Source organism: Platalea leucorodia (genome assembly GCF_965183815.1).
Source record: "Platalea leucorodia genome assembly, chromosome: 5".
Classification (NCBI taxonomy): Eukaryota; Metazoa; Chordata; class Aves; order Pelecaniformes; family Threskiornithidae; genus Platalea; species Platalea leucorodia.
This window is the reverse complement of record NC_138827.1, coordinates 91,704,961-91,722,469: the sequence shown is the minus strand read 5'-3', so window position 1 is coordinate 91,722,469 and position 17,509 is coordinate 91,704,961. Positions and strand designations below refer to the sequence as shown.

The 17,509-nt window shown below is 44.7% G+C and overlaps 1 protein-coding gene across 1 annotated transcript in view; it reads left to right on the top strand.

The window, feature by feature from the left end:
* ESYT3 (extended synaptotagmin 3) overlaps nucleotides 1-16,678 on the top strand; it is a 33,703-nt gene extending 17,025 nt beyond the window's left edge. The window contains exons 8-23 of the mRNA XM_082314722.1: nucleotides 2,799-2,919; nucleotides 3,913-4,086; nucleotides 4,617-4,699; nucleotides 5,146-5,194; nucleotides 5,820-5,909; nucleotides 6,792-6,854; nucleotides 6,949-7,017; nucleotides 8,265-8,330; nucleotides 9,711-9,797; nucleotides 10,636-10,785; nucleotides 11,325-11,767; nucleotides 12,699-12,788; nucleotides 13,377-13,508; nucleotides 14,981-15,086; nucleotides 15,682-15,731; nucleotides 16,636-16,678. Coding sequence (XP_082170848.1) covers nucleotides 2,799-2,919; nucleotides 3,913-4,086; nucleotides 4,617-4,699; nucleotides 5,146-5,194; nucleotides 5,820-5,909; nucleotides 6,792-6,854; nucleotides 6,949-7,017; nucleotides 8,265-8,330; nucleotides 9,711-9,797; nucleotides 10,636-10,785; nucleotides 11,325-11,767; nucleotides 12,699-12,788; nucleotides 13,377-13,508; nucleotides 14,981-15,086; nucleotides 15,682-15,731; nucleotides 16,636-16,672 — 1,810 coding nt within the window. The 3' untranslated portion in view covers nucleotides 16,673-16,678. The remainder of the gene's footprint in view (nucleotides 1-2,798; nucleotides 2,920-3,912; nucleotides 4,087-4,616; nucleotides 4,700-5,145; nucleotides 5,195-5,819; nucleotides 5,910-6,791; nucleotides 6,855-6,948; nucleotides 7,018-8,264; nucleotides 8,331-9,710; nucleotides 9,798-10,635; nucleotides 10,786-11,324; nucleotides 11,768-12,698; nucleotides 12,789-13,376; nucleotides 13,509-14,980; nucleotides 15,087-15,681; nucleotides 15,732-16,635) is intronic.
* The last annotated feature ends 831 nt before the right edge of the window (nucleotides 16,679-17,509 follow it).

The window sequence follows — 17,509 nt, the reverse complement described above, 5'->3', positions numbered from 1 at the left end:
AAGGTGTTACGCTGATACTCATACCATCATATCTGGCTGTGGAGTTTGCAAAACCTGAGGAGGGTGCTTTTTGCATTCTGTCAAAATTGCTTCAATCACTTCATTGTGTTTGGGACTTAGGATGGAAATAGTAAATCCCTGAAACTACAATCACCTATAAAGTAAAAAAAATGAGCCCTTCTCTTTCCTTTGTGCCAGTTACTTATAAAGGTAGATGAGCAGACCTAGGTGACAGGTAGTCTGTGCTTATGTTTATTTATCTTAAAGTGAAAAAAGACTGGGTATCACAGAGTTGCAGTCCTTCTGACGAACTGAAATACAATCCATGATAAAGAAAACTGCACCAGACTTATAAGGAGAAATGTTCTTCTCTTTCTGTGTCATCTGTTCACCCTTTAGGTTCTTCAGAAAATGTAGCTCTTCCCCAGTGCCTCTTGGGTTGATCTTGTACATAAAACTTGCACAGCAAGGATGACAATCTTAGCGGTTTTCAGTATTGTAAGTTTTAAACTGTTTCTCCAGATTGGAGATTCACTTTGTCCTTGTTCCTTAGTGTAAGGAGAAAATTCTGTTATGCAAGAACAAAATATATTGGGTTACTCAGCCATTGCCTTCCTCCCTTCAAATGCAAATACAGACACTTCTGTTCCCCTCTCTTCCTCTGCAGCTCATGGTTTGCAGACTCATAGGAAGTGGCTGGCTACTTTAGGTGCCAGTTTATGCATTAAAGGGTCTCTGAAGACCTTTGATGTTGAGTGAGAGGAAGCTTTCTTTTTCTCTTAATTTGAGGCCAGAGTGGCCTGTTGCCCTGAAGTTTGCCCTGAGAGCTCCAGTTTTTATCAGAGGAACTAATCTGTTATTTTCTAACGTGGTTTCCTTAATCCTTGCAGAGAGAAGGCATGTAGGTGTTCCAACCTACAGCCTCTCATATAATTAAGTGCAAATTTGGTGTCCTAAATTTTCACTCCCTGGTTCTCTCACAGGGATTTGAACACAGAAACCCTCACTTGTTCATCAGCACTATACATGAAAGCCAGGAGCAAAACATGCCTGACCATGAATAGGCTGAAGTACAGGTTGAACAAGAGCTCTCCCTTTCAAATGAATCGGGCTTAATTAAGAGAGTAAAGAAACTGGATGCAGATGTCTGTCCTCATGTGCAAGCTGTGTTTAGTTGGGTGTACCCTGAGACTCGAGAGAAGGGACAATTCTGTGACCTTCCTGTGTGGGTTTTTTGACAGAAAAGCCAACAGCCTGACCAAGGGCTTTCAAGCTCCTGGTTTCACATTTGGAGTAGGAGAGGACTTTCCTTCTGTGTGAACCCAGCCTCATCTGTGAACTGTGACGGTTTTGTTGCACAGTCTTACCCTGAGAAGCTGCCTTACAAGCAGCTTTATCAAGAGGATGAAAGTCTTTTGGATGTTTGGTGCTCTTGGGTTTTCCTCTTAATATTGTCTCTTGCTCATGCCGAGTTGTAGTAGTGTGTTGAAATTCTCTCATTAATCACCTGGAGAGTACCGGCCATCTCTGATAGCCATATACTTCTTGCTCAGGAGAAATAGGTCAAATTAGTTGTCCCTGCCATAGAAATAGAGCAATTCTGAAGAAAAGACTTAAACCGAAAAGCTAAAAATGTGTAAATTTTAACTAAACTGGAAAGTTCCCTAAACTCCAATACAGACAGTACCATCAGCTCAGCCAGTGTGATCTTCTGTGTGCCAAAGGTCCACCTACTTCAAACAAGATTTTCCTTCTTGGTGCAAAATATACCAAGATACAGAATCTCATCTTTTGCTTGGTCTTCTATTTAAAAAAAAAAAAAAAAAAAAAAAGCCAAACTAATTTTGTTTTGAATGTGGCTGGCTTCTCCTTCCATTTTACGGTAAGGTCTCAGCATGTGGCCAAGAGCAGACAGCAGTGTGTGCTGGGGCCATGTTCTAAGCCTAAAAACAAGCTACCTCGAGGTCTTGAGCCCCCTGTGAAATGCTGAAAATTCCCGATTCCCTCACCTTGTCCGTCTCTGGTGTTGACATTCCCAAGGAAACCCAGAAGGCACATGAGTTGGTATGACTTGTTTGGGTGTGTGACGGTCTCATCATGTGGCCTAAGCTCCCATTCATCATTTACAACCTGCTAGAGCCAAATTCGCATCCAGCTCCCTAGACTGGAGCATCCCTGCGTGCAAGTGGGCACTTGCACCACGTGTGCCACAAGGCAATGGCGATTATGTGCAGAACGATAGGGAATAAGATTGAAAGGGATCTTGAGAGGCGCCCCGTGCTCATATTCTCCTCTGCAGCAGCTCAGCTGGATGCAAATTATTGGTAGGAGACAGCCTAACCTTCCACAGTGATCCACATGCACCCTTGGTGATTGGTTCTGGTGTGGAACTGTCCTCTCCATTTCCTCTTATTCTAAGCTAAATGTCACAAGCATGAGTTTCTTCTGCCCATGTGCAGTTGTATGTAGGCACTCCTTCATAGAGTTGTAGAATTGTTAAGGCTGGAAAAGTCCCTTAAGATCATCAAGTCCAACCATAAACGTAACACTGCCAAGTGTGCCACTAAACCATGTCTGTAAGCACCATATCCACACGCCTTGTAAATACCTCCAGGGATGGGGACTCAACCACTTCCCTGGGCAGCCTGTGCCAGTGCCTGACTGCCCTTTGGGGGAAGGTCAGCAGTATCACACATTTCACAGTGCCCATTTCTTTCGCTGTGCCTCATTCTTTCATTCTAACTGAAATTGTGATCAATTGTAGAGATTTAGGTTGCTTTTTTTCCCCCCACCTGCAGTGTAATGTCAGACTCCCTAATTCAAGACTTCATTGCTGCACGGCTGGTTCTACCGAACAGGATCACAGTGCCTCTGAAAAAGAACATGAACATTGCCCACTTGAGGTTCCCTATCCCGCATGTGAGTGTTTTTTTCAGTGAGGGCGTTAATCTACCTGAGTGTGCATCTGCCACAACGTGGATGCGTGCAAGCTTAGTGTCTTAGGTTCCTGCATCAGCTGTTTCAACCTGGATTGTAGGCTTTCTGTAGGTAATACTTCAGAAATGTAAAAGCAGATGTTGGATAGTTCATAATTTTGGGCGGGAAGGGTCCTTATACATGGCATAAGAAGTCTGTTTGGACACTGAGTTCATTTACCAATTTAAACCTTTAGTCTCATTTGAGAATACCACAGATCTTCAGTTAGAGAAGGTAAATACATGAGCTATGAGTGTCAGGCTACTTAATTTTTTTTTACTAATGCTGTGAAGGGGTGTAAATAGGGAGCTCAGAGGGTGACATCTCTTTGTTACAGGACAAAAATCAGAAAAAAAAAAAAAAAAAAAAAACCAACGACAAATCTCCTAAGTGCTTGGCATATCCAGATCTTCAGTCTCCTTCATCCATCAAATACCTAATATACTCATTAATGAGTGTAAATATAAATGAATGACAAAGGGGTGCTCCCTATTGCAAACTTGCATCACCAAATTGAAGTTGAATGGCCGCTCTGCAATAAAATAAGAACCTGCCAATGGGTGCTTAGTTCCTCCTTCCATCAGTGGGAATTGATCTTTACACTTGATTTGACTGTGGCTGTAATCCTGTGTGCATATGTATGTTTCTGATTTAAAAATAAGTTGAAGAATATTTCCTAGCCAATTGTCTAGATTGGATTGTGTATCTGTTGAAGTTTGGGGTTTTTTATTTTTTTTTTTTTGCTCTAGGTAAATGGTAGAAAAAGTGTTTTAATACAGCTGTCATTGGAAATATACTGCATCAAAATACATGTCTTTGCAAAACTGTCATGGTGACTACCCTTGCTGCCTGAAATAACTAGCTTTAGGAGGCAGCATATTATAATTATCCAAAGATCGCATTTTCATGACCAATTTTGTATCTTATTTTATTCAGGGAGTAATAAGGGTTCATCTGCTAGAAGCTGAAAACCTTGTCCAGAAAGACAGTTTCCTTGGTGCAATCAGGGGGAAGTCTGACCCGTATGCTCTTCTTCGCATTGGCACGGTGCAGTATCGAAGCAAGACAGTTTCCCGAGATCTTAATCCCATTTGGAATGAGACATTTGAGGTACTGAATCTTTTGATCTTTCCATCTGTAGGATGCACAGCCGTTTACCTCCCTGTGCTTGGAGGACCTTCTCTTAGCTGATTGCACTGGAGCAGGTGGACTTCCTTGTTACGTGATTGAGGCATTTCTGTCCCTCAAACAAGTTCAAATTTACATTGCAAACTTGAAATGTCATTCAGGTTGATCTGATTTACATATGTGGGTTTTTGGAGGAGGTGCAAAGCACTGCTTTAAATATCAATCAGTGCAGCAGTCTGTGCAGCTGTAGTCTATTCTAGCATTAATTCTTCTCTGCTTATTGGAGATACCAGTTTGAGGGGTTTAACTTGTAGTTCAAAACCAAGCAAACTGATTTTGAAATATTTTCACCTATAATCAATTTATTTGTTATGCAATTAGCCACGAAAAAGCAGGGAATGTCCTTAACGTGTTATACAGCTGTGAAGGGTCATGTTCCTGTCCACAGCCTGAGCCTATATGAACCTATGTGAGTGCTTTTTATTTTTAATCAATACCTCTTTCTCCTACAGTTTGTTGTTCATGAAGTGCCTGGTCAGGACTTAGAAGTGGACTTGTATGATGAAGATCCGGATAAAGATGACTTTATGGGCAGGTAAATTAGCATGACCCTTGCTCGAGATCCGGTAACCTCTGCAAGGGAACACCCAGGTTATTCATACCAGAAATTTAATATTGAAGGAAGCTATTCCCTTTGGCCAGATATGGATACCAAGTTATTAGTTCCTAGTGCAACTGACTTTGAACAAGGTAGAGAACGGTCCCAGACTCCTGCAGGGAATCCTAGGAAGCCACTAGAAGTGATAGTTACTACATGACTTGAGATTTACTTCAAATTTATTTTAGCTTCGGCAGTATTTCAAGGGGGAGACTTCAGAAGTGTAAGTGCGTTGCAGTGCACACGCACACAGGTAATGCAGAGAAGTTGTTATTTGGAACAGATTTGAGCGTGGGCTTTTTTGGTGGTGGTTTCTTCTCCCTCCAACAGCAGTATGCCGTATACCTAAATATACACTGAAATGTTTGCTTTTTGTCTTTCAGCTTGCTTATAAGCTTAGTGGATGTAATGAATGACAGAACTGTTGATGAGGTAAAGATCACAGCTTATTTCTAAATGTGGCTGGTGATGTATGCTTACATGTACTCATTTGTGCTCTCCCTCTGCTACTACATTGTTTCTGTGTGCTTAAAGCGTCCTTGCACGCTTGCACTGTGGTATTTTCACGAAAAGAAAATACCTTTGCTCAGAAAACTTAAAGTAGCCGTTACAATAATTTTTACAATCAAGCTGGCAACCTCAGACAGCCCTGAGGTTATGCTGAGCCAGCAGTGGGGTATCTTGTGTTGATATCTCATGTCCTGTATGTACCAAATGCTTTGTACAAGGCTACAGATAAAGTTTGGTGAAGCAGTCTGATTGCTGAGGGAAGAAATCATCCGATCTTAGTGTGGTTTATGCTGCTACCCATCACTCTGCAAACAATGCCAGAGTGCCTGTCTTGTGCTGCTGCTGGTTAGAAATATCCATGTGCTTTGCATGTATATGGGTATCTTATTTTTGTTTTTTCTGGCTTTTCTGGCTGGCTCTTTCTACGCAAGCGAAGGTGCTCAAAGTACAATTCATATTGTCTATTGTACATAAGTCTCAGACTGCAACATATATATAAAAATTCTGCCTCACAGTTCTCCAGTTACTCTTTGTTGTCTCCATTTAGTGGTTTCCTTTAAGTAAGACAACAAGCGGACACTTGCATTTAAAACTGGAGTGGCTTTCTCTGGTAAATGACCAAGAAAAGCTACATGAGGTGAGTATATTTGCTTAAAGGATTCAGATACTCTGATCCCTGTCCAGTGATCAACAAAGGAGTGTGTAAAATTAGGAACCCCAGGCAAACTCACGGGAGTTTATTTTTGTCTGACAAAGTTTTGATGTTATTTCCCCCCGCCGCCCCTCCTGAAGAGGAAGGGTGTTTGCTTGCCCCAGGTCCCTTGGCAATGGAGGAGTAACTCAAATCTGGCAGCTCTTCTTGCTTGAATTAGCAAAGCTTCGTTTGACTCACTGCAAAGCGGCCTCTCACAGTTCCCTCCTTTGATAATTTTTCCCTTCCCTCTTCATCTAGGATCTGTGCAGGACCCCTGTCTATAACCTGTACCAGTCATAGACAGATACCCAGTACTGGTGCTTGGTAGGGCCATGGTTCCAAATGGTGTCTCACTTGTCCAGCAGAATTGCTTGGATAAAGCCCATCTCCCAAGGATGCTGTTTCTTCATAATCAAGCAAAAGCATTTGAGTTCCACTGAAGTGAATAAAATTTGTTTCCAGGCTTTGTTCCGCTGACACTGGATTACTGATGTGGATGTATGTGGTTGAGCATGTTTTTAGGTGTCTTGCTGCACTGGGGAATCCAACCAGTTCTGCACTAGAGAGATTTGAGAGCATTAAGGCCAGTGAATTGAAAAAACTTACTTCTTAGTAAAGACCTCTTCTTGCTGGTCTGCTTACAACTGTCATGCTGTATTGGCTTGTGCTCCTCTAAATTCCAAGTTTTAGGAGAAAGGTGAAGAGCTGCTTAGCTTTCAGAAACTGTCCTTTGAATTTGTGTTGTGCTTTATGTTGTCCTTGATGGGTGATCATGCCTACCTTGTGTTTTGTTTTGTTTTGTTTTATCTTTCCTGGCCTTTGCAGGATAAGAAGGGTCTGTCTACAGCTATTCTGATAGTCTACTTGGACAGCGCCTTCAACCTTCCAGTAAGTACAAACCACATGCAGGCAGCCTTCACTCCTAACCTTTTTTTTAAAGCCCACAAATTAATTGTTTTTAAATACTCTTTTACTAATTCAGAAAAACCACTTTGAGTATTCGAATGGTGAATGTGGAGCAAAGAAGATCAAAAATAATAAGTACCTCAAGGTAAAATTTATATTCTTCTCCTATGCTTGCAAAACAACATTCTGGATTATGTGGTATCGTAGCAACTGAAACTAGCTGTGGTTAAAAAGAAATAATCCCTCCAGTGTCAGAATCTAAGTGACCAGGGGTTCAAGGTAGTGATTGAAAGCCCACCCCAGTGAAAGTCTAGGAGGTCCAACAGGGAATGCAGCACAGAAATACTTGATTGTGTGTGCAGTTGTCTTTATTTTTATTTTATACGTTGGACAGAGAGCCTCCAGACATCAGACCAAGTCACGTTATCCTTTCCGCTGCTGCAGGGGTTCTTTCCATGCTGAGCGGTTCCAGCTTGACCTCCCAGACTGGCATGGGAGGAATATGCTTGTTCGTGGTAATCTTCCTGTCCATTGGAGACCCGACCACCAGATTCCTTCCCCCTCAGTTTTAGAGGGATTCAGAAGCCACTCTGTCATTCATGCCTCCTCTCTCTTTGCTTCTGTTTACGTTTTCCCCCAAATACTGCGTTTTGCCACTGTGATGTAAATGGTGGGTATGGGGAAGAATGTCTGTCTCCCTTTTTTTTTTCCTTGAACAAGCTACACACAACCACAGCTCTGAGCAATGGATAAAGCTTCCCATTCTCTCTGAGTAGCTCCCCTCCTAAATGCAATCTTTACAATTTAGATGAGTTACCAGCACTGTGATATACATCACACTTGATAATCCTTAATTCTGGACTTCATGGTATCCACTGACCATATCCTCAGCCTTAACTTCTATAGCATTAGTGCAGAGAAGCACAGTGCAAGAGGTTCAGTGTTATTGCTTCTGGAAAGGAGTTGTTACTTGATGCCGAAGACTCGCTTCTAGCTGCTGTACAGCAAGTCCTGAGCCTTGGAAGCCAATTCTGAGAGCCCTGTTTCATTCAGGAATGATGAAGACTTCCCACTGAGCCTTCAGCTCTCTTCTCGGTTTCCTCCCAGCTTCTAACAAGTTTTTAACTGCTCATCTACTGAAACCTAAATACATAAAACTTCGGCTTAAATCTGTACTGTTGATGGTAGAGGGTAAGACTGTGCTGTTATGGCTCGAGTCTTTCTTGTGTACTGCACTCTTCAGATGTCCTGCATCTGAAAACTGTTGTCAGCTTTCCATCAACTTATTTCAAGTAAGAGTAGCAGTTTCATATTGCTTCCTGTAAACTATAAATGTCTCTTTTTTTTTTTTTTTTTCCTACTTTCTTTTTTTTTCCTTGTATTAAATGACAGAAGATGGAACGAGAACCTTCCTCCTTCGTCCTGCTCACACTAGGAAACAAGACTCAGAAAAGCAAGGTGAGGCTGTTTGACTTCTGGTTTCCTTAAATACTTTCTATTTTACAGGTGACTACCTCCAAGTAGCCCCTAGGAAGGGTAGGACTAGGGAAGCTGATGTGAAGAGCTGTAGTTATGGTCATAGCTGCAGAGGCCGGGAGGTGGGGGTCAACCAACATGTGGAAGCACTGTGTCACTGGGTTGTGCTTGATTAGTGGGTGTCTGATCAGCTGCTGTACAGATGTGTGTTTGTGCTCATGGCCACGAGGTCATGTTGGTCAAGATACTCTAGTTCTGCGAGGGTTGAAGAGGAAAAAATGATAGGTCTCCAATCTGCCTCATGCTGTCTCAGGGCAGAGTGTCATTTGCATCAAACTGGCATTTGTTCCCTCATCAGAGTCTCCTGGTTCCTGTGTTTCACAGTTTTACTGATTTTTTTTTTTTTTTTTTTTTTAACCTGATAAGATGTATCTGGATCTCCTCCACCTTGCTTTCAGTTCCTTTTTCATTATTTAATATTTAGTTTTGCCTGATGAGTACGAGCAACAGCAGAGTTCTGCCCTTCCGGTAGCTGCCGTGTTTATTGCCCCACAGCTGGATGAGGGCGGCCCTATGTTCTTTTGGACACCCAACAAATAGGAATGAACCCTGTTGGCTACACACAGGCATATGGGACTGGCACCTATTTTCCTTTGTTTCTTCCACCTGCTCCATCCAGAAATTGGGTTCTGCTTGCATTTTACCTTTTTTGGCTTTCCCTCTTCCCCACCACATCACCTGCCTCTCCCAAGCTGGGTCAGACTTCCAGCTTTCCCCTGCTCCTTTCCTCTTGCTGCCAGCACTCGTGGCCTGGCAGAAGCAGCTGCTTTACGGAGCAGCCTCAACCGCAGCCCCCGTGGGTGCTTTCCGTGCTCTTTCATCCTTGAAGTGGATGGCACTGAAGCTGTGCTCTCCTACTCTTCCTGTGAGCTCTACACCCCTCACACTGCCCCTTTAGCTTTCCTACCCTTCCCTGCCAGCTCGCTGCAGCTTTGGGACCTGGCTCTGGGTGCCTGCAGGCTGGAAGCAGTGCTCTGGCTCCCTGGGTGGAGAGGTGGGAAGGGAGGGAGCAGTGCCTCGCTGCAGGTGAGGCAGGCTGCTGGTCCAGGTTGGAGCCAGCTGCAGCTCACCAGACTTGTTCTTCGGCATTTCCACACCCCACAGAACTCGTTCAGGTTTTGCCAGAGACTTTGCTTCTGCACGCTTCTGACCTGGAAATTTCACTCTCTCCACACAGCTGGGGTGTAGCATCACTGAATGAATCAAGAGGGTCACTATGACCCTCTCTGGTGATCAGCGTCATGGTATTCCTTGCTGCTTACAGAGTAAGCTAACATATATGCCACAATCTTCTTGTTGCAGACCTGCAATTTCAGCAAAGATCCCACGTGGGGCCAGGCTTTCACCTTCTTTGTCCACAGTGCTCATTCCCAGTCCCTCCATGTTGAGGTGAGAGAAAAGCCTTTCCTTTGAAGACTGAGTGCACATCCGTAGGAAGAAACCTCTTTTATGTGGATGTGATCTCAGTGCTGGTTGTTTCTGTGTGCTTGTACTGGAATCCTCCGACTTCAAAGGTGGAAGAAGCACCTGTTGTTGCACAGGCGATTCTCTGTTGGGTGATGCTGGTATCTGTCTTTGCTCTAGGATCACGTAACGCATAATATCTTAGTTCAAAACATGGGACATTTCTGGCTGCAAAGTGCAAAGGAGGTTTTATACAGATCTGTGTGTAGTAAAGCCATGAATACTTTGCTGTCAGGAATCGCAGCCTTCATAATTGTCAACCAGAGTCTTATCTCTTCACCTTGGTATTTTGGCTCGGTAAGAAATCCTGTGTCTCACTAGCATAGATTGCAGTCACAGCCAGTTCTATGGCTGTTCACTCGGCTACAGAAGTGGATTTGAACTTAGAAGGTGCATTGAGGTTATATAGGCTAAACAAACTGTTACCTAAAAAGCTTGTAAAGGTTTAGGCCAGTTGTCATCCCAGCTGCCTGGGACGTTTTCCCCAGAGGAAGTAAAGAAAGGCAAGTAAATCCCAGGGCCTAGTCTTTCTGCTAAGGCAGTTCCTTCTCTGCATAGTTAGAGATGAGATTTTTTACTCCAAACATACTAATTTGTTACACTTTTGAAATGCTGGCATCACCCATTTGGAAGTAACCATACTTGATAGTATGTCCTGAAGTAAATAAGCTAATTTTGGTCTCTGTCTGAAATACCTTCTTACTTTGCTTTTCCCAGTGGTATGCTTTCCAGTTTGCCATCTAATAAATCTTCCCCCTGCTAGATAAAAGACAAGGATCGGGATAGTGCCCTGGGAACTTCAGTGGTATGTCTCTCCCAGTTACTTAAGGACCCAAACATGACTCTGGATCAGAGATTTCAGCTGGATCATTCCAGTTCAGACAGCTTCATTAAGATGAAACTTGTGTTGCGGGTAAGTTGTTTTTTGCCATATTCACTTGGATTCCCCAACCAAAGCACCCAATTCTAACCAGGCAAAAGAGATAAAAGGTTGGTGTGGAGAAATGCAGCTTTGCTTCACAGACGAGTAGAAAGTAGAAGTGTGACAAGGTCTTTAAGGGCAATTAATAGCACATGGTGGAGCTGAGAGGTATCCCTGAGGCTTCCTAAAACTTAGTGCGGTGCCATTGCTGAAAATCTCCTCATGACAATAAAGAGTTGGACTGAGAAAATCTAAGCTGGGGAAATCAAAGCTGCTAAACAGTAAGAGAGACTGATGCTTAGGAGGTGTTTTCTCATCGTGCTCTGGGTCCGTGTTTAGACACTGTTAAATACATACACAGCAGGACAAGGGAAGAGAACATCACAGCTAATCCCATAGGCCTCTTTCACCTCTAACGGCAGATTCCTGCTGTTACAGTTTTGTGGTGAAATTTCATCCTAGCTGGTAATGCCGGCATTAACCCCGGTGCTTTGGGAGCAGCACTCATTTCTGTCCCTTGTGATTTTTAGGCCTTGAATGTTGAAGAAGCCGATCCACAAAGAGTCAAGGCTGGTGTCAACGTCTCAAAGCAAGGTCCTGTGCGTATTGTGGAGAAGGGTGGAAACCAGCAGAAGTTTGTCTCCCCGCCAAACCCAGAAGTCTCAAAAGTACCTCCTGTGAGAAGAGACTCTGCAGCACTTGAATCCCTGCTGAAAAAGGACAGCAGAGAAGACCTGGACACAAATGACAGTTCAGCCGCACCTGTACCAAGTGAAACTGTTGCTGGCCTTACCGAGGTGGAGTGTGAGCAAAATTCAGAGCATCGCCCATCATCAGCATTGCAGACCAGAGCAGTGGTAGTGCCCGCGTTGCCGGTCGTACAGGAACTGAGGCTTGCGCCCAGTGTTGCTTCGCTGGGTTCTCTGCCTTCTTCTTGCTTTGAATTAAGTAGCAGCAATCTGGACCTTCATAAGTAGGTGTCCTTCCGGCTGATTTGTTCTTCTCTTGGGTCCCATAACACTCATGATTTTAGCAACAGGGTATTGGAAGTCTGAATATCCCACTTCTGTAAAAACAAACTCTTGATAAGCGTATCTGGCTGCTTAAAGTTTTGGATGCTGTGTTTTATCCAACAAATTTTAAGACTCTCATAATGCTGCAAACAAAGTTTTTGTGGCTAGGTGTGCTTGTGTGTGTGTCCTTCCCACAGTGCGAAGCGTGAGGCTGCAGGTAGTCTGCTCCGTCAAGGAGGATGGAGCGCTGGATCTGTCTCTCCTGGGATGCGGAATGGAGCTAGTAGAATCCTTAGGGAACTGAAGCAGCAGAGAAGGTCCATCTCAGCTAAGAGAGCATCAGAGCAGTTATCAACCTGAACATCAAACCCAGCTCTAGCTGTTTCAGTCTAGTGCTTCTGGACTGGCGAAGTCTCTAGCTCTGAAAAGGGCCTAATTTAGAAACCATTTTAAAGCCATTTTTAAGCAATGTTTTGGATTTGAAACCACTTCAATAACATGCAGAATAAGATATAAAAAAGGTCCCATTTTTCCCATATACAGACATCCTCGAAGGAGCTGTGTACCATGCTAGCCTGTACAGCAGGCCCATTAGGTGCTTTTCTGGCCATTTGTGCCGTGGGACTGAAATCAGGTACCTGTACAGAAGGCCGGGTAGGCAGCGCTGGCACTAACGGGAATGTTGTTTCTGTGGAGCCTCTCTGGTCCAGTGCTTTCTAGATAGCAAACCTTAGGATGCCAGAAAGAAGGATAGCGCCCTGAAAGGTGGTCTTAGTTGAAAATGCATCACCAGCTTCTGAAGCTCGTGTCCTGTTTCATGCTGCTAGGTCTGTGCATGTGGTCTGTTAAATAGCTGTATTTAAAATCTCTGACTGTGCAACTGTCTTGCAGCGGGACCGAAATGCCTCTGGGAGAGATTCAGCTCACGGTGCGGTATGCGTCGATACGGCAGAGTCTGGTGGTGCTGGTGAATGGCTGCAGGTAACGCTGGCGTCTGCTTGCACCTCGCTGTAAAGGAAAGGGGAGGAGCTCTCCGAGCTTGTGTCATCCAGCAGAGCTGGAGCAGAACCACGCGCGGCGTAAGCTGCCCAGCCGAGGCGCCTGAGCGTTGGCTGGCTTCCATCTGTGCAGCCTCACTGAGCCCGGGCAGGTGGAAACCACCAGCTCTGGGCAATGCCAGCAGCAGGTCTGCGAGAGCGGCCAGTGAGTAGCGCTCATGGCAGCAGAGGTGCTTTAACTTTCATCCTCCCAAAACTTCCTCTGAACAGCATTGACAAGGGATGCGTGTCTTGGGGTGTCGTGATGGGCATCACGACAAGGATTGACACCTATGACTGCATTTGTAAATGTTAATTTAGGAACCCCAATAAGTGGCCACACACTCAGTGGGGAAAACTTTGTTTAACTTCACATCCTTAAAGTTTTATTTGCTTATGTTCCAACTCCCAAGATAAATGTTTTTGGCCCATCAGCCCATGAAGGGTTGGTCTGATTCCAAGAGAGACAAGGTATTAAAACACCCGGTGGGAGAACCTGCCTCGCTTGTCAACGCTGTGTTTCTTTTAACAGAAACCTAGTACCCTCTTCCAATCGTGGAGTAGATCCGTATGTTCGTATATACCTGCTTCCAGATAGAAGATGGACAAGCAGGAAGAAGACTTCCGTGAAGAAAAAAACTCTGAACCCCCAATATGATGAGAAGTAAGAAAATATTAATTATGATCGCTGCTGAAATAGTTACGATCTCTCTATAATGAAAGGGCTTACCTAAGGTGTGCTCCTGCTGCGCTGAAGGATTGTCTCCTAGGAACATTGGCAGGGCTTCTGAAAAAAAATGGCACTTTACACGTGGTTTGCAAACACTTAGGGCTGGCCTTGCTCTGCGTGTGGCGTTGTCTGTCCCCCCGCGGAGGGCACACCTTCTTCCCACCCCCTTCCCCGCTCCTAGCAGACGCAGGCTGCGCTTGCTTCTTTCCGCATAGACGTTCCCCTACCCACGTTTAACTCCCTGTCATTGCAGAGGCAATCCTTCCATTTGGGTACCTCTTTGCCTGATGCTTATTCTGACATCTTTCCAAAAGTCGAAGGCAGAAATAGGTCCTGTTGAGAAACAGCCTCTTGAGACTGGAGCATTCTTTGGCCAGACGGATGGATGTTGTCACTGAGACCTGGTGGGAGCAGGGTAAAACGCTGCCAGACAGCTGGCATGTCCAGAGCTTTGTCACTGAAATGGAATGTGGTTTGTATAAAACCACAGTCACGCTTCGACACAGAGCTCTTCTGAGAGCTGGTTTTAATCCCATATTTAGAGGAAGGTACGCACACATGAAAATACGTGAATATTGGGTGATGCTGGGTGACTCGTTTTTTTCCTGTGTTGGGTCCTTTCTGTGTATGTCAGAATAGGTCAGAAACGGAGAAAAGATTTTAAAATATTTCATCTTAACACTCAAAACGCTAGAGTTGTGGATTTCGCTTCTGCCTACTCTCAGGTAACTCCAGTGACGTAGCGCCCGCGGGGCTGTCAGGAACAGCATCTCTTTCCTCGCCCTCGGTACTGAGGTGTCCCGCACATCCTCAGTCGGGTACAGGAGGCTGAGCAGTACGTAGCTCCAAAACACATGACCTGGTTTACGGCTCTGACTTGAGGAAAAGCTGTTCAGGTGGGCAGGACTTAAGCAATTTAGCGTGGACAAAACTCACTTGCCATGAGATGATGTGTGCCAGAGGCGTGAGTCAGAGCCATTAAGGATTTAATTGCCACAGGTTGCAACCTTTGTCATCTCTTAATGTGGTGTAAGCCTACTTTGTAAACTTGGGGGGTTGGCGCAGCGATTTCCTCTGAGTAATCAAGGTTGCATGGAAAACATGCTGATCTTCCGCGGAGGGGGAAAATGATGGTAAATAGCTTCTCATCACGGATGCAGGCGTTCCTCCTTCCCCCTGGCAGGGTGAACAGTCGGAACGACAGTGCCGTAGTCTTTCCCGAGGCCTGGAAGAGATTTCTTAGAATGTGAATAAAATCTCGCTATAGAATTGCCGTTTCTGCGTCTTCCTTCTCGGTTAAAGTTCTGGCCACTGATGCTGTGTTCTGCCGCTGTTCTGGCCACTGATGGATCTTATGGGATTTTAACTTTTGACTTAAGTCTCTCCTTTCAAAACTTTACTTTTAGGTTTGAATTTTTTGAATCTTTGGAAGATGTCAAGAAAAGGACGCTGGACGTTGCAGTGAAAAACAGCAGGCCGTTCATTTCACAGGAAAGGAAGGAGCTGGGGAAAGTAAGTTTAAAGAAGTTACGCTACTGATTTAATAGAGCTGAATGGTCTGAGCGATTCCCGTAATCCCGAAATGCGGTTCCACTTGCTAAGTCTCAGTAACAGGACGAGCAATCTGGAAACAACTTCTGCTGCCAGATTTTCCTCTGAAATCAGGCTGTACGGTCTCGCGTGATTCGCGTGCCGTGCTGCTTCATTTCAGAAGGGAGCTCCCGAAATACAAACGTTTCTGGGATCCGCCGCTGCCCGTTTGGGGAACGGCTCCAATAGCGCAAACACGGAGCTGGCAAAGCCGTGTGCCTAAAAACCCAGAATTTGCCAAGGGTGCTTTAAGCTTTCCGTGAACAACTTGGATTCTGTGACAAGTAAACTGGAATCCCTTCTCCAGTGACATTTCCAAGTAGCGCTGCTGAGAGACCGAGCGGCAGTGCCGCGGCCGGCTGACGCCTGCGTCCTGGGAATGCGGGAAGCGCCTTTCCCCGAGCCTGAGCTGCAGCCCTGCGACTTGGAAGGGGCTCTGGCTTGGGAGGAGCGCTAGCTTAGCTACTCAGTTTGTACGCTGGCTAATAGCCAAAGAAATAAAATTTGCTTTTTAAAGGTGCGGATTGACTTGTCGCAGGAGGACTTAATAAAAGGTTTTGCACAATGGTAAGTTTCCCTCCCCGTACTTTCCCACCCTGCTAACTGCTTTGCTGGGAGTCGCGCGACTGCTGCTGGAGCGCTGGGGATGGGCTGCCTGTTGTGGTGAGCAAGAAGGACGTTTGACCGGCAAAGGCGGGACTAACTTCAGCTAATTGGGCAGTTTTAGCCGAGTTGTGTGTCAGTCCAGGTGCTAGTGCAATACCTGCCCTGCGAAAGCGTTTTAATAAGAGGCCGAGATATCAATTATAGTCTTCAGCATATTTTAAGTTACCATAAAAGTCACTGGGACACATAAGTAAAAGAATTACGTTTATTAAAGTGACCTGGCAACAAATTTTAACTTGGATAAAGATCTAAACTAAATTAATACTCTGATCAGCAGTATATATATATGATAAAACTTTAATTACAAAGCATTTATAGAAACCATTATAGTAAGTCACTTACAGCTTTGCTTGCATGTTCATTGTGGTTCAGACTTAAACCTTAAGCGCTGGTCTGAGGCAGAGATTAAGACCCAGGGTTTTTTTCCCTTCTACGTCAGTAGTTGATGGCAGTAGTTCCTCTTTCTCCTTCACCGGAGGCCAAGGAATGCAGCGTGGGTAGTGCAGGAGGTTGCCACCCGCCTGGGCAGGGAGCCCCTCCTGGCCAGCAGGAGAGGGAAACCGCGGTCCCTGGCCCAGCTCGCCTCTGGCTCAGGTGAGGCTACGGCAATTAGGGAGCAGGAGAGGAATGACGCAGCCCAAGTCCTGGCGCGGAGCTGAAGCTGGAGGCCGCCTCTGCGGCCTCCTTTGCCGCGCCGCCCGTGAAGCACAGGCAATAAAGCAGCCCAGTTTCTCTCCCTTGCGCCAGTTAAAACTTTAAAGAAAGCCTTAAACTACTGTAATTACTTATTGTGTCTGTCTTGCAGGTACGAGCTGACGAGGAGCAGACGCAAGAAAAATTGATGTCTTCTCGTGTACATAAGTTACTAATTTTTCAACTTTGTATGAATGTACATACCGCTTTTGTAATTAATGTGTTTTGGACAGTCACTGCAAATTCGAAGCAGTCTCCAGCTCGGGCCGTGCAAATGTAGGATCCTACTCAGAGGTTCGTTCTCACTGAAGTAAAAAACCAACCAAACCAAAAAACCACATTGGGAGTAATTTGTCCCTAAATAGTAAAAGTCCTTTATTTTTGCCGTTTCTGGCGTATCTCCCCCAAAGAACCCTTAGGAATGAATGCTCTCGTAAGGAAGCGTTGTACCTGGAGGTGTTTTAGACCGTCAGCTAAGTGTCGCTGCTTTGCTCGGCCGTCTCATTTCCCCAGGATCCTCTTCATGTTGCTTTAACACAGAAGCATCGTACTTTTAAAAGAGTAAATTTTCAAACAGCGTTCTCCAGCTGTAGGGCTACAGAACCCCTTGGAAGGGACTGCTTAAGACTCTAATAGCAATTGGTTTTTTTGAGAAACTAAGAAATTGATATTCTGCTGTTCGAAAGTGTCCTAGCAGATTGTGGCTGCAGGTATGTATATAATGAGCTTCCAAAGGCAGGGAGATAAGTTTACCAAGATGTCATTAAGGTTTTAGTTTGTGATGCCTTAACATGTTTTGTTCTTTGCTACAGTACATTTCAAAATCTTGTAAACCTTGATAGTAAAGCATTCTGCCTGAGGAACAGCGGAGTTTTGTAAACTAAGCTTTATTAATATCGGGGCAAAATATACCAAAATATTTTTGGAATATTGGTGTACTTGTTTCTGTACAATAAACTTCTAACTGTCTTGCATAAGAAAGTTGA